We start from the raw sequence: 14,242 nt of genomic DNA, 5'->3' as shown, positions 1-14,242 counted from the left end.
AATCATATTGAGGCTAATTACCACATCTAGTGTGATCTTGAGAAGCATGAGACCCTTTAGGACACGTGTTGCATAGCCCTGCTCTCTCTGCACTGTAACTGTTTGTGCGACACTGCTGACATACAGTCAGCGAACCGTCCTTAAAAGTCCCTGCCTTGCATGAAACTGAAATTGGTGTTTTGTTAGTATACTACTCATCAGAATTAAAAGGAGGAATTGTTTTGCAGGACGCAGGTACAAGGTGTTATTCGTGTTTAAATTTTGAATGGCTCTCAAAATCCTACAAATGAGAAAAACAGTTTGATTTTTGTTAATTGTAGATAAATTGTAACATTTTAAAATACATACACAAATAACTGTAATATTTTATAAATTTTGTATACTCTGGATCTTCTCACGAGCAGTTTTGCCAGTATTGGAACTTACCACAAGCAGTTTTATCAGTATTGGGTTCTTCTGCTACTTCGCATTCAACACAACTTATCATAGAACCGTCCCGATACGTCCCTTCTTCACATGGCTCTGAAAACAAAGATCTAGAAATAAGGATAAGCTTTGATTTTAAATTTTATTTAAGCTTCCGACTTACGGGTAAATGCCTCACAGAATGGCTAGCCTCACAGAATGGCCAAATTTGTAAATGTTTTTGTAACTAATTTTTTATATAAGACTGGTAGGTTTTGTGGATACCATATGAAACAAAAGTCTTCTGGCAACACTTCCTGTGGTAAAATCATTAACTAGGACCACATTTTCTGGCATAAATATGACTGTTTATGTAGAAATTTTGAGCACTGAAAATTTGTTTTCAAATTTTTGAACTAAGTTTACATTTTGGTGAGAACTTCTGGCACCAGTATGACAGAAGATGTTTAAAGAATAGTATTCATCAAACAAAACGAACATTGTTCAATATAGGAAGAAAAAAATGCTAAAATGGCTAAACGCCTCACAAAATGGCCAAAATATGCCTCACAAAATGGCCAAAATTTAAAACTCCTTTTATTCAATGAAACAATAAGTCTAAAGTATTCACAAGCTATTTATCATACAATAACACCCCAGATGGAGTGTTTTTACAGCCGAATGAAGGTTATAAATCATGAAATCAGGGAATATGAACAATGCCACACAAAATGGCCATTTTTGGTGTAGGAACTAATGCCCTTTTTATTCAGTTCTAAGAAATTTCACCTATATGGGGGTGTTAACAAGGCATATTAATACCAGCAGCATGCCTGAAACAAGAGCCAAAGGTTTTAGAAAAAACAAATTTTCTCGTTTTTATTTTTTTTGCCATTTTGTGAGGCATTTTTTCTTTTTTGTGAAATAATTTTTCACAGCTCAGTTTTTTCGTGAGTTTTAGGTTATTACCCCATTCCTTAATAGGTTTTCTAACAACGTGTGGTGATAGAAATTTAAAAAGTATCTCCATCAAAAAATTATAGAAATTCAGATTTGGCCATTCTGTGAGGCATGGTTTTTTAGAGGAAGATTTTCCGGCCAATTTTTCTCAAAGAAAAAATGGTTATGAGATTAAATGAACCCCCGGGAAGAAAAATATGAGTGTCAACTTAGCTTCTTATGAGATAAAAACTGGAATAAAGTGTGTTTTGTGATTTTGAGAGACCTTCCTTTTTTGGCCATTCTGTGAGGCATATACCCGTACCTACCATTTACCAAGGATGTTTTTCTCTGATCATCCTAGATTCGAAATTCATTTGTTAAAACGGTTTAACAAATTTCTTACCACAGGCAAATCTTCCAGTATTGGGCGTTTTTCCTACGTCACATCCACCACAACTCTTCATAGTTCTGTCCCGATATGTCCACTCTTCACATTGCTCTGAAAAAAAAGGGATGTAGTTTAAACTCTTTTTATAAGTATGATGATCTAATCATTGGACTAGTGATTGGACAGTGTTCAACAGTGTATTGCAGTATTAGGAGATATTATTATATCTCTTTAAGATATATTATATAAGATTATATCTTACCACAACCGGTCTGACTGGTGTTGGTTTGGTATCCCAGTTCACATTCTTCACACCATGTCATAGAACTGTCACGATACTTCCCTTCTTCGCAGGGCTCTGAAGTATGTCATTTCACAGCGAACTACTAGTTAGAAATTTAAGCTTTAAGGTTATTTTCAAAATAGCAGTACAGTATTAGCTACAAATATAGGGTAACTTATCTTACCACAAGCAATCTGGTCAGAGTTGGCTTCTTTTCCTTCATTACATGTAGCACATAACGTCATTGAGCTGTCTCGATATGTCCCTTCTTTGCATGGTTCTAAATATAAGAGGGGTTCAGGGTGGGATTTACTATCTACAGCTATTAAATAGTTATTAATAGACTAAATTAACTATGTTACTCTTTATCTGAATTTGCTCTAGATATTGTTCCATCCTTTTATTTGTTGTGATTAATAGTTAATAAAACTATTTCCACTTGATGTTCTACGAGCTCTCGTGTTAATAAAAATTAGCTACAATTTAGAAATAATGGCCATTATAAAAATAATAGTAGTATTGGCTACAAAGATTTCTTACCACAGACAACTTTTTCAGTGTTCGGTGTCTCCCCTAAGTTGCATACATCACACATCGTCATAGAGCTGTCCCGATACGTCCCTTCTGCACATGATTCTGAAAATAAAGTGATTAACTTTGATACGCCTTAACCTAGTCCCACTCATGTGAAATAATGCATATTTTTAGATTAGAGACATTTCGTGGGGTTAAAAAGATGTATATAGTGCACTTTTCCCTTCTATAGAGTTAATCTGTTACACTGTTACACAGAGGCATCAGAAGAAAAAAGTAGCAGGGAATAACGTTGGTTTTATGTCAGTAAATATTATCCTTGCTGTGAAAATTATATTTTAAACCATTAGTTATTTTACTTGGCTCTACTGTAATACAAATAGTAGTAATGGACGACTTTATTATAGGTTCAGTATCTCTACTCTCCAGTCTTAGCTAAAAATACCACAGCAATCAGACAGATGGATGAGGACAAGAGCATAAACCTGAGTCTGACTCAGCTTTATGCTCTTGTTAAGTGTTAACACGTGTTAATTCTGTAACGTCTCAGGTCCTGAGACATTACAGAATTAGAACTATCATTTAGAAATAGTGGCCATTATCAACATAAGAATAGTATTAGCTGCTCAGATTTCCTACCACAGACAACTTTTTCAGTGTTCGGTGTCTCCCCTAAGTTGCATACATCACACATCGTCATAGAGCTGTCCCGATATGTCCCTTCAGCACATGATTCTGAAAGTAAATTGATTAACTATAATTTACCTTTTAACCTTGTCCCACCCATGTGAAAATTGATAAATTGTACATTGAGAGAAAACAAGGCGACCTATTCGCTTATTTTTAAACCACCCTGCTGAGATTTGATACCTTGAGATACAAAAATTAAAGCTTAAGAAAGTTGCACTGTTTGCTAACTGCTAATTCTGCTATTTCTAATTCTAAGCGTCGTTATCGCGAGGAGAATTAGGGATGGTGTGAAAATAATTTCATTATTATAATTATACTATAATACTAGTAGTAGACCATGCCATCAGCATCTGTCTAATAGACATGTTTTACACTTACTGCAGTCTGTGTTCCTGGTTCCTTGTCCTGCTGCTACATACTTCCCTACAGGACACATCACACAGGAGGTTACTGTTCCTCCACTACTGTAAGTCGCCTCCCCACATATCTGACACCCAGAATGTTGGTTTAGATATTGACCACCACCGCAGGGACCTGTGAAATAGGAGGACGATAGAATTGTTTAATCCTCATGAAACGGTCCTTATCTTAAAAAATGGTAAAAGAAGTATCAAATACTGCGAAAAGTGGACAAAATGGACTGCTTTTAACCAGGAATCCCCTCGACAAAAACATGTAAACTGTTAATGAGCTACTCACTCCATGTGCAATCACTCAAGGAAGATCCCTGCCCAGGATTAACAGTTTTCCCAGCAGGACAAGCCACACAGTTGGTCTGCACCCCTCCTGGACTGTAAGAGTCTCGTCCACACGCATAACAACCTGACCCAGATGAGAAGTAGTGGCCTCCTCCGCAGGTCTCACACTCATAGTGTAACTGAGGGGTTATGGAGTTACATACAATATTTGGTAATGATATTTTGATTTTAGATGCCCCTAAGCGTTCACACATCCCACAAAATTTCACGAAATTAGTATGGAGTACAGCGAAAACTGCACGATTCAATTTTATAGTACAATTTAAAAAAGGATTTTACCTCTAGCTTTTTATCGCGGCCCCAACAAGGGTCACTGTAAAAGTGGTTAGGGGTTGTGTTAATTGAGCAGTCGAGCCTGCTGTTGCAGTGGTTAGCGGTGGTAGACAGCGCGTTTGGATCATCACCACAGCCATAACCCCACTCGGGGGAATAGTATCTCACAGAAGTTATTAAAATGTAGGAGTTATAGCTGCAGTGTAACGTGAATTTAACGTCCTGCCCGTGTTCCTGATCTGTAATTATTTATGTCAGTTAATTAATAGTGTTAAGAATTCGTGAAAATGTAAATTATGAGCAAAGAAAACTGATAATTTAAGATTCAGTTCATGATTTGGGATATAACAATAGTTGAAAATTATTTGCCAGCTTTATTTTTATGAGGCATGATTGTGTCATTCTGCTAGAAACTTAATTAACGTTGTACACATTACTTAATAATTATTTTGTGGTATTCTCGTACTTACAATAGCATTGCGAAGGCGGAAAAGAACTGAGAAGAAACAACCAGATAATCATAACATCTTTTACCATTCTTTACTGAGCTAATAATTGATTAATTAATTAAGCTCAGTAGTTTATTAATTAATTATAGCTAATAATTAATACCAGAACATCTGAGCAAATAATTGAAGATGTACGACGTTCCGACTACTGTTAACTGTACCCATGGAAGCTGGCAAGAAAAAAAACAACAACAAACATCAGCTGTTTTAAAGCATCAAGAACTAAACGACAAATAAATAATATATATCATAATATGTACCAGATGAAATGAGAGTCAATGCAACTCTTTATATTTTCACAAACCACAAGACACAAACGAAGGTAAGTATATGTTGCCTGTACTTAGTACAAGTATTTTATGAAAGAGCACATTTAAGTAAGCACCAACGTGGAAGAAGTTATACGTTACTATTTAAATCATATTCACACGAAAAAGACGTATCTCGACTTCTCGAGGCACTTGGGGCGACTGCTGCTGCAAAACATCACTGCTGACTTGTTTATCTCTTTCGACGAAAGCTAATGCTTACAACAACTGTTTCACGTTACTAGCTCCCTCTCATATCACTCCCGGGTAGAAGTAAACTGCCTCTGTTCATAGCATGGAAATCTCCTGATCATTTTTCTACCCAAAGGTCGCAAAGAACAATAGATCACCAAAATATGGTATCAGCAAGGAACTAATGCTTGGTAACTTTCTTGAAATGTGTGACTTTTCGTTAGCCTGGTGTTTACCATCATCACTTAAAGTAAGAAGTGGGTGTGGAAAATGAACTGACTGTCATTTTACTTAACTTAAAAGTGTTATTGCCAAAGGTTTCGAGGAACAATAGATCAGGAAACTGGTGCTCCATTTCTGCCCTTACACGTGACTGCAATTGACCAGTCAGCTGCCAGTATCGGCCAATAACACCCAGAACCACGTGTCACCAGTATCCAGATCTACAGGCTACCAGAGGATATCGACAAGTAACGTAGACTAACGCCTGGCAACTGTCTTGAAGTGAGACAAGTTGATAACATGGCACTGTTACATTGTTACACTGTTACACTGTTACACTGTTACACTGTTACACTGTTACACTGTTACACTGTAACACTAGTACTTAACAGTCCAGCTTAAAGGTGTGGGTACAAGTTTTTGGTGTTATTGCAAGGAAAATCAAAAATTAACTTTTCCAATCTCGAAAAACAATCTTTAAAACATTTTATATCTTTATAACATTTGATATCTTTAAAACTTTAATATCTTTAAAACATTTAATATCTTTAAAACATTTAATATATAATAATTGGCCTATTCTTTATACAATTAATGTATTAATTATTGTCAGTAATTATAAAGCAATGGCATGAAAGACATGAAGAAACCCTATGTTTACATCTACGGTACAGGTTGGGGCTCTATTGTTGCCGAGCTTCTCTCAGAGCAGGGTTACAAGGTAAATTCTTAACGGAATTATATTTAATACTGTATATTAAGTAAACTTCAAACTGTTGAAAAGAGTATTTGAAGTAACGAGATGTCTGCTAGTATGATTTGTATCACGAGTAGGTGCTTTTTGGCCTGTAGTTAGTCTTAATTAATTAATTAATTGATTATATTTAGTTAATTATTTATTTTATTTCCAGGTGATTGGTATGTGGAGTTATGACGAAGAGGAGTTGGCCAGGATATGCGATAAGCTACAAATACCTTATTCTACCACTGATATTGACGTTTGTTCTTAAATACTTTACATTTACAACTCTTTCCCCTGTTTTTCCGCATCTAGAATTGAAAATCCTCCTCATATCAAGTTGATGATATTTTTAATCAATTTCTATCGATTGCAAATTTGTTATTTATTATCTAAAATTTAAAATTTGCAATTTAAAATATCTATCGTATCGGCAGGAGCTGTTTCAATACTTAACAGAGAACCAAAAGAACAAGGACAAATCATATGACGCAGAGAACACGATAGTGTGGGTGGCTACTCCGCCGTATCACCTGGCTAACATCGCGCGCCAAATCTTAGAGTACAGCAATAACATTGTCGTTGAGGCTCCGGGAGGTTTGTTGATTATCTCATTTATTATTAATTAATTTATTCTTAATTGATTAATTTTAAACTTTAATATCTAGCTGCACTGCAGTGATTTTAACAGTACTGGTTAGTTTATTGATTGTATTTTATTTATGGGATGTTGATATATTATGATGCTATTATTTGTATTGCTATTTAATTAATTGTAAATTAAAGCAATTAACTCCAGACAAATACTAACTATTTCAGTGACAACAGTAGAAGAGGGAGAGGCTCTCCTGGCATCTGCCTCTAAGTTTGCAATATGGTTGTGCGCGTGTCCTTATCAGCTGAGGAATCTTCCAGCAGTTAGGCAACTCAGGAATATTATCATGGACAAGAAGTATGGGGCTGTAAAGAGTCTAGAGGTATGTTCAGATCCACTATGTAGCTTTATAGAACCGCTCTTCATGGGAAGTTGTGAAAACCAAGCAGGTTTGCGTGAGACTTCCCATGGGGGGGGGGGGGGGGGGGGTATTCTACACCCCCTTCCCATGGCATGGCAGTAGATAAAATTATGAGGTCTTACTTAACAGTAATATAATTAAGAATCTAATAATTTGTAGTAACACGTTTTGACAGGTGAGAATACAGTGTAACCAGACAGAGCTATGTTCCAAGAAGTACAACTGGAAGTATGATAAGAACCGGTGCGGAGGCGCGCTCAACATGTTTGGGTGTCACATCATTGATCTTCTTACTTACCTACTCAACGATACTAAGGTTGGGATTTGGGAAGTTAACACGTGATGTTTTAAACTACAATAAAATACATCGATAAAAAATAAGATATAAGGCAATACAATAAAAGATCAATCGATACAATAACAGCATAATTTTGTATCAAACAATATTCTTTCTCGATTGTTCTCCCCTCCCCCCACTGACACATCTTCTCAATCAGGTGGACTCAGTTCAGGGAACACTAAAGAACTTTGTTCGACAAAACGAGTATATAAACGGGTTCAGGTCAATTACCGGTGACGACGTGTGCAACTTCCAGTTACGGTTCAAGGCTCACAAGAATAATCCGTACATTGCTGATGATTCGGTTGTAGCTTGGGTAAGTGAAGTGTGTACAATGTACAGTGTACAGTTTACAGTGTTTTCTCTAATATTGTCATTTCGTAGTTATGCTGGTTCTTCCGGAATCAAACTCAGTAAAAATGGCAAAGGTCACTTACTTCAAATATGACAGTTTCAATAGATATTATTTATATCTAAATTATTCGATAGATTTTATTTACATATCTCTTTATTTAATAAATTTGTTTATTGATCTCTTTATTTAATAGATTTGTTTATTTATCTCTTTATTTAATAGATTTGTTTATTTATCTCTTTATCTAATAGATTTGTTTATTTATCTCTTTATTTAATAGATTTGTTTATTTATCTCTTTATTTAATAGATTTGTTTATTTATCTCTTTATCTAATAGATTTGTTTATTTATCTCTTTATTTAATAGATTTGTTTATTTATCTCTTTATTTAATAGATTTGTTTATTTATCTCTTTATCTAATAGATTTGTTTATTTATCTCTTTATTCAATACATTTATTTATTTAACTCTTTATTTAAAATTCCAGGTACATATCAGCATGCTGTACCCCAACACAGTATTTAGACAGGAAGTAACTGTACTTACTGAGCGAGCCTGTATTGTACTGGATAACTGCCAGCTGAAGATCATCCCCTTCCAGTGAGTTAACAGTTAATTAGTTAATTAATAGTTAATGATAATTAATTAATTGTAGTAGGTTACATTTTATTAAAACCTCTAAAATATCTGATTTAAAAACCTTGTTTCGTGTGAGTTTGTTATCAGTACTACCTGTACTATACGTTTATTTTTGTTGCACATATTGTAATACAAATTCTCATTTTTCATGTTTATGAACGTCTCTACAATGTAACGTTATAATATCACAGAGAACAATACAAAACCCTTTAGTAAACATAGTGTGACTATATTTTGTAATGTTTACAGTTGTGACAGTAAAACAGTTGAAACACAATGTATATTATATTAATTATCACGTTACAGTTCACAGCACTGAGTTTCAACTCAAAAATAACAAACAAATTTACCAACAAAATAGCACTAACTAATCACCTAATCACTTAATTACCTAATCACCTAGACAAGATGACGAGGAACCCACTAAAGAGACTCTAATAGAGGAGGAAGAACCTCCAAAGTTCACGTGTGAAGATCTGGCGCCTGGCCAGCCTACTCCCTATATACTAGGAATGAAGTACTTTATTGATGCGCTGGATATTAAGAAACTGCAGTTCCCTTATGATGAGTGAGTTGTGTGTTAAGTGGTGATTGCAGGATCGTTCACATTTTCTTTTTATCCCAAAGATTATGTTGTCCACAGTTTCTGCCTCTTTCGCAAATCTTTTATAGAAAATAATGAAGTTTTGCAATCTCAACCACCGCTTTAAAAAATTCTTCATTTCCTAAAATTCCCCTAATCTTAACCATACACACCCAGACAGCGACAACCGAAGACGAGACTTAAATTCCTGCAACATCTGGTGAAGGTACTAGAGAAGATACGGCAGTCAAGTGAGCAGAGGGAGAGAGGCTGGGTACCCATAGAGCCTAAAGAAACCAAAGTTACTGAGTCTAAAACTAAGCGAGGGACCAGTATGAGTAAGGGGAATAGTGCTAGTCAGGCTATTTCACCTTGAGGATTATTAATTAGTTAATTAATTGGTTAGTTAGTTGGTTGATTGATCGATTAATTGATTATTTAATTAATAGAGTATTTAATCGGTTTATCAATTAGCTAATTAATTACATGATTTATCAATTAGTTACTAAGTGGTGAGGGATCATTTGAGAGCTCTTAATAATAATCGCTAACAGGAGTATTATATATTAAATATGAGATAATTAAATAATTAAATTATGAGATAATATAGCGGTTTACAAGGTATTTTGTTAATTGTTATTAAGAGATTAAATTATAAAAAGCGCTGGTTATTTAAATAGTGTTATGAATTATACATATATATAGAATAAATTCTTACAGTTAATATACTAACATATCATATTATAATTGATAAGCAATAATATATCCTGAATAGAAGTCAAATGAGTTGTTCAGTCGCATCCTCGGCGAACCACTTGTTCTAGCAATTTTTATTCATAGCTAAAGAATTTTATTGTCACCTTATGTTATATGTGATTGGTTAATATAGTTGAGAATTTGTGGGGGGGGGGGGGGGGGGGGGGGCAGGGACAAAAGGATTTCGCGATTATTTTGGCCAAATTTCGCGGTACCGCGAAATTTAACAGGCTATACATTAAACTACACATAAAATTTGTCGCGGAGAATGGGAAATTTCGCGATTTCGTACATGCCGCGAAATCCTTTTGTCCCTGGGGGGGGGGGGGGGGGGGTACATTTTCAGAGGAAAATGTTCAGTTCTAGTCATAAACGAGCACTAATATGATGTTTTTTTTTGTGTTTCTTTATGAAACTATGTAAATAATGTACATTATAATAATTATTATAATCTACACATTTTATCATAACTGTGTACATTATAAAGGCTTGTTAAACTCACAAACCATTAAGTTTCTACAGCCTTCAAATTCCTAGTTCCTGAAAGAAAAATAACGCCACATGCACACAAATGCCCACAAATTCCCACAAATGCCCAACTCAATTATTATCTGGTTTTGATTGGTGAAGAATTTTTACATTTTATAGCTTTTATCCTTGTCATACGAACATTTTCCATGTTTATATCGTTTTATTTTCCACTAATTTCAAGTTATTAAACTTTGCACGTGTACAATGTATTTCATAAGTTTTGATATCTCATATGAAAAAATTACTCTGTATATGAAATATGTTTTCTCATTTTATCATTATTGAGAGAGCTTGGTTGTCTTTATCTATTTGGTTGTGTTAATCTATTAACTTATTAATTAATTAATTGACTATAATTGATGTATTAAGAATGGTGTAAAACTTCCTTCCTGTCACAGTTACGAAGAGGTAGATAATTTCTGCGTTTTCGATCCTCTCTGCAAATTGTGACAAACAAATTTTGTCTTCTCATCGTTTGTTGTGTTTCAGACCATTCCCAGGTACATTAAAGAGAATTCTAGATATTGAAATTAAGATCTAGAAATGTGTAATTTCGGGACATTTTTGTGATTGAAAATCATCAAAATATCATTAAACGGCCATAGCTTTGGCCGTAATCAATATTTTGATGAGAACTATATGGAAATCGTTACTCTCCTCTTTCTAAATCTTTAATAGAGCCGATATTTACGATTAACAAGATTTGGACAACCTGGCTTTCTTAAAATATGGTTTTTTGTTGGTTAACATTTCAATAAATTAATTGTTCATACTAAAGAAATAACTGTTATACGATTTCTATTTTATCATTGAATATCGGTGAATTATTTATGCTACGGAGTTTTTTGTAATTGAAAAGAAATGTTAAGGTGTTACACTAAGATAATATTATTATATTTTATATCTAATATTTGATTACCATATTATGTTGCGTGTTATCACATGTTTGTACATGTAAGAATGTACGTGTTTATCCTTATTTAGGTTTCATATTATACAGTTTTGAATGCTATATGATAGTTTGGATGCTATTTCATTTAAATGTAATGACGTATGCTATTTATTTGTTTTTAGAATGCTGTCTTTTATTCCCGTGAATTAAAATTCGATTGTTGAATTATCATTTTAATCCAACAGTTAATCACTGAAAATTGAACATCAGCTTTATTTAACATTTAAAACTTTAATAAACACCCACCACAATAAAACCTGATTATATCAGATAACCTATCTGAGCCCATTGCAGTTTATTAACTAATATTAGATAAAACTAAATCAAGATGTGTTCCGTCACAGCAAATTACCTTTAAATTCAATTAAACTATTCAATTGCTATATCAATAAATAATAAATAACTTAATTAGTGGTATGTCCAGTTTATTAACTAATGCCTGCACTTTAACCAACGATAGTACCTAGACTGACCTCATACTCCACCAGCACTTCATCATGCAACCAAAAAGCAGCAACAGCGCCAAATAGCACCAAACCAAGCGCATCCATAGAAACTAAAACTCCTCAGCACCTGGCTCCCTAGATCACATGAAACTGCCATCTGAACTGGAGGGTAAAATAGACTTTAAACCAGTGTGCACCACTAAAGAGGGTTCTACCCTGGAATTTGAAGATTGTATCGTGGAATGTTAATGGTATTAGAGCGGTGGTTAAAAAGCATAAGCTAGACTACCTGAAGTTTGAGGATGCTGATATTGTGTGTTTTCAGGAGACTAAATGTTTTGAGGCTGATTTCCCTGAGGCTGCTAAATTCCAGGGATACCACAGGTTTTATAACTCAGCGGCTAAGAAAGGGTACTCCAGCACTGCTGTCCTTTCTAAAGTGAAACCAGTTTCCGTTACATACGGTATTGACATTCCTGAACATGATAATGAGGGTCGAGTCATTACAGCGAGTACGCGAACTTTTACCTTGTGAATGTGTACGTGCCTAACTCCGGGCAGAAAACAGTCAGACTACCTTACAGGAGGAAATGGAATGTGGACTTCTTGGCTTATTGCCAGGATTTGGATGCTAAAAAGCCAGTTGTTGTTGCTGGTGATCTCAACGTAGCACACACTGAAATTGATCTGGCTAACCCTAAAACTAACACTAAAAACTCTGGTTTCACCCCAGAGGAACGGGGTGACTTCACCACGCTGCTTGACGGTGGGTTTATCGACACATTCCGACATTTCTACCCTGATAAAATTGGGGCCTACTCCTTCTGGACCTATATGTCCAATTCACGGAAGAGAAATGTGGGTTGGAGAATAGATTATTTCTTGGTTTCAACAAGGTTTATGGGTAGAATAGCAGCAAGTGAGATAAGGGAGTTAGTGCTGGGTAGTGATCATTGTCCTATCATGTTGTTATGTGCTGATCTAGGTTGTGAGGGTAAAGATGAGGTTACTAGTGAGGTGAAGGATGAGGTTAAAGATGAGGTTAATAATGAGGTTAATAGTGAGGTGAAGGATGAGGTTAATAATGAGGTTAAAGATGATACTACTAAAGGAGTTGCTAAGTTGGAGGACGGGTCTAATCAAGATAAAGAGGAGAAGAATGGAGCAGACGAAGAACGTGTCAAGTTGAGTGAGGATATTGAAAATGTTGAAAATTTGGAACCCAAAGTGGAGGGTGTTGATGGTAACGACAAAGACATGGAAGTTGTTGGAAATGGTGGTATTCAGAATACTAATGGTGTTGAAGCTTGAAGTAATGAAGCTGTAGTTCTTCGCATTTTATCAAAACTATGAAATGTTGTGTTTGTAGTTTAGTTATTGGTTAACAAATAGGCAGATATATTTTTGCTTATTGTATGCCCTGGACCCTGTTATTCTATTTAACAATAGTATCAAATTAATTTATTGTTTTTATCAGCATTGTTTTTATCAACAATATGATGTAACTTATTTCAAATAATATACTTTTTAATCGTAATTCAATTTTATAATTTAATTTTCATTTTATACAATGGTATGTGTGTTGTTTCACTGCTTTGCACTTGAAGAATAAAAATAAAAGAATGGAATTTTACCCAAATTTTCCACATTCACGGCAGTCTTGAACAATTCTGCTATAATTGTGCAAGGATGAATTATTGCCAAGATAAGACTAAATCAAGACGTGTTCCGTCATAACTAATTCTGTAAAATGTTATTATTTAATTAAATTCATAAACTATTTAACTTTAAATTCAATTAAGTAATCAAATACCACATTATTTAACTAATTGATAACTTATTTAATTAATTAATAACTTAATAAATTAACTAATTAACAACTTAATTAGGGCTATGTCCTTCCTCCGGGGCTTTCTCTCGACCCCGACTGAGGAGGAAAATAAACAGGGCGGATTTGAAACAGTAAGTATTTTTTAAATATATTTCTAACTTACTTTAAATATCTTTCTAACTTACTTTCTAACTTACGTTTGTGATATTTAATTCTGAATGTTTTCTCTTCTGAAATCTCTAATTTGGTAAGCCGTAAGGAACCTTTGGTAAGGTTCCTTACCAAAGCTCATGAACGAAGATTCCCTAAAGCGTCCTCCAAACAAATTCCTAACATTAACAATATTGCCAAATTATAATCTATGACTCGGAACACTTTCAGATAAGTTCATTTAAATTATTAAGTATTTTGAATCTCACTCTTAAGATTTACGGGGTTCATTGTATATATACTTTATGACTTTTGGGTAAATTTAATTTTTTATATCTGGTCAGACATTACCATTGTAATTTGACTTTTGAATCGTTTAATAATGATTGTAAACAAAAT

General features: G+C 34.4%; 2 protein-coding genes across 2 annotated transcripts; both read left to right on the top strand.

Annotated features, from left to right (window-relative positions):
• The first annotated feature begins 6,121 nt into the window (after window positions 1-6,121).
• LOC134824027 (glucose-fructose oxidoreductase domain-containing protein 1-like) lies at window positions 6,122-9,748 on the top strand. Its single transcript, XM_063835675.1, has 9 exons — window positions 6,122-6,225; window positions 6,416-6,502; window positions 6,681-6,840; window positions 7,063-7,220; window positions 7,435-7,575; window positions 7,757-7,915; window positions 8,443-8,555; window positions 8,998-9,162; window positions 9,355-9,748. The coding sequence occupies exons 1-9, from the start codon at window positions 6,136-6,138 to the stop codon at window positions 9,551-9,553; spliced, it is 1,272 nt and encodes a 423-aa protein (XP_063691745.1). The 5' UTR covers window positions 6,122-6,135; the 3' UTR covers window positions 9,554-9,748.
• Window positions 9,749-11,406: 1,658 nt separating this feature from the next.
• Window positions 11,407-13,389, top strand: LOC134824480 (exodeoxyribonuclease-like). The gene is given in 3 exon segments (XM_063836385.1): window positions 11,407-11,418; window positions 12,053-12,365; window positions 12,368-13,389. Coding segments are annotated over 3 exon segments (1,131 nt in total). The 3' UTR covers window positions 13,174-13,389.
• The last annotated feature ends 853 nt before the right edge of the window (window positions 13,390-14,242 follow it).

Source organism: Bolinopsis microptera, chromosome 12, assembly GCF_026151205.1.
Source record: "Bolinopsis microptera isolate Bmic1 chromosome 12, MBARI_Bmic_1.0, whole genome shotgun sequence".
NCBI lineage: Eukaryota > Metazoa > Ctenophora > Tentaculata > Lobata > Bolinopsidae > Bolinopsis > Bolinopsis microptera.
Note: the sequence above shows the minus strand (reverse complement) of the source record. Positions and strands in the feature narration are given on the sequence as shown.

What these genes read in the sequence shown, in the direction of transcription:
- LOC134824027 (XM_063835675.1), top strand. Translation starts at nt 6,136, where the DNA reads ATGAAAGACATGAAGAAACCCTATGTTTACATCTACGGTACAGGTTGG. An exon ending in CTGAAGATCATCCCCTTCCA is followed by an intron (nt 8,556 to 8,997) that starts GTGAGTTAACAG and finishes CTAATCACCTAG; the next exon opens with ACAAGATGACGAGGAACCCA. An exon ending in CTGCAGTTCCCTTATGATGA is followed by an intron (nt 9,163 to 9,354) that starts GTGAGTTGTGTG and finishes ATACACACCCAG; the next exon opens with ACAGCGACAACCGAAGACGA.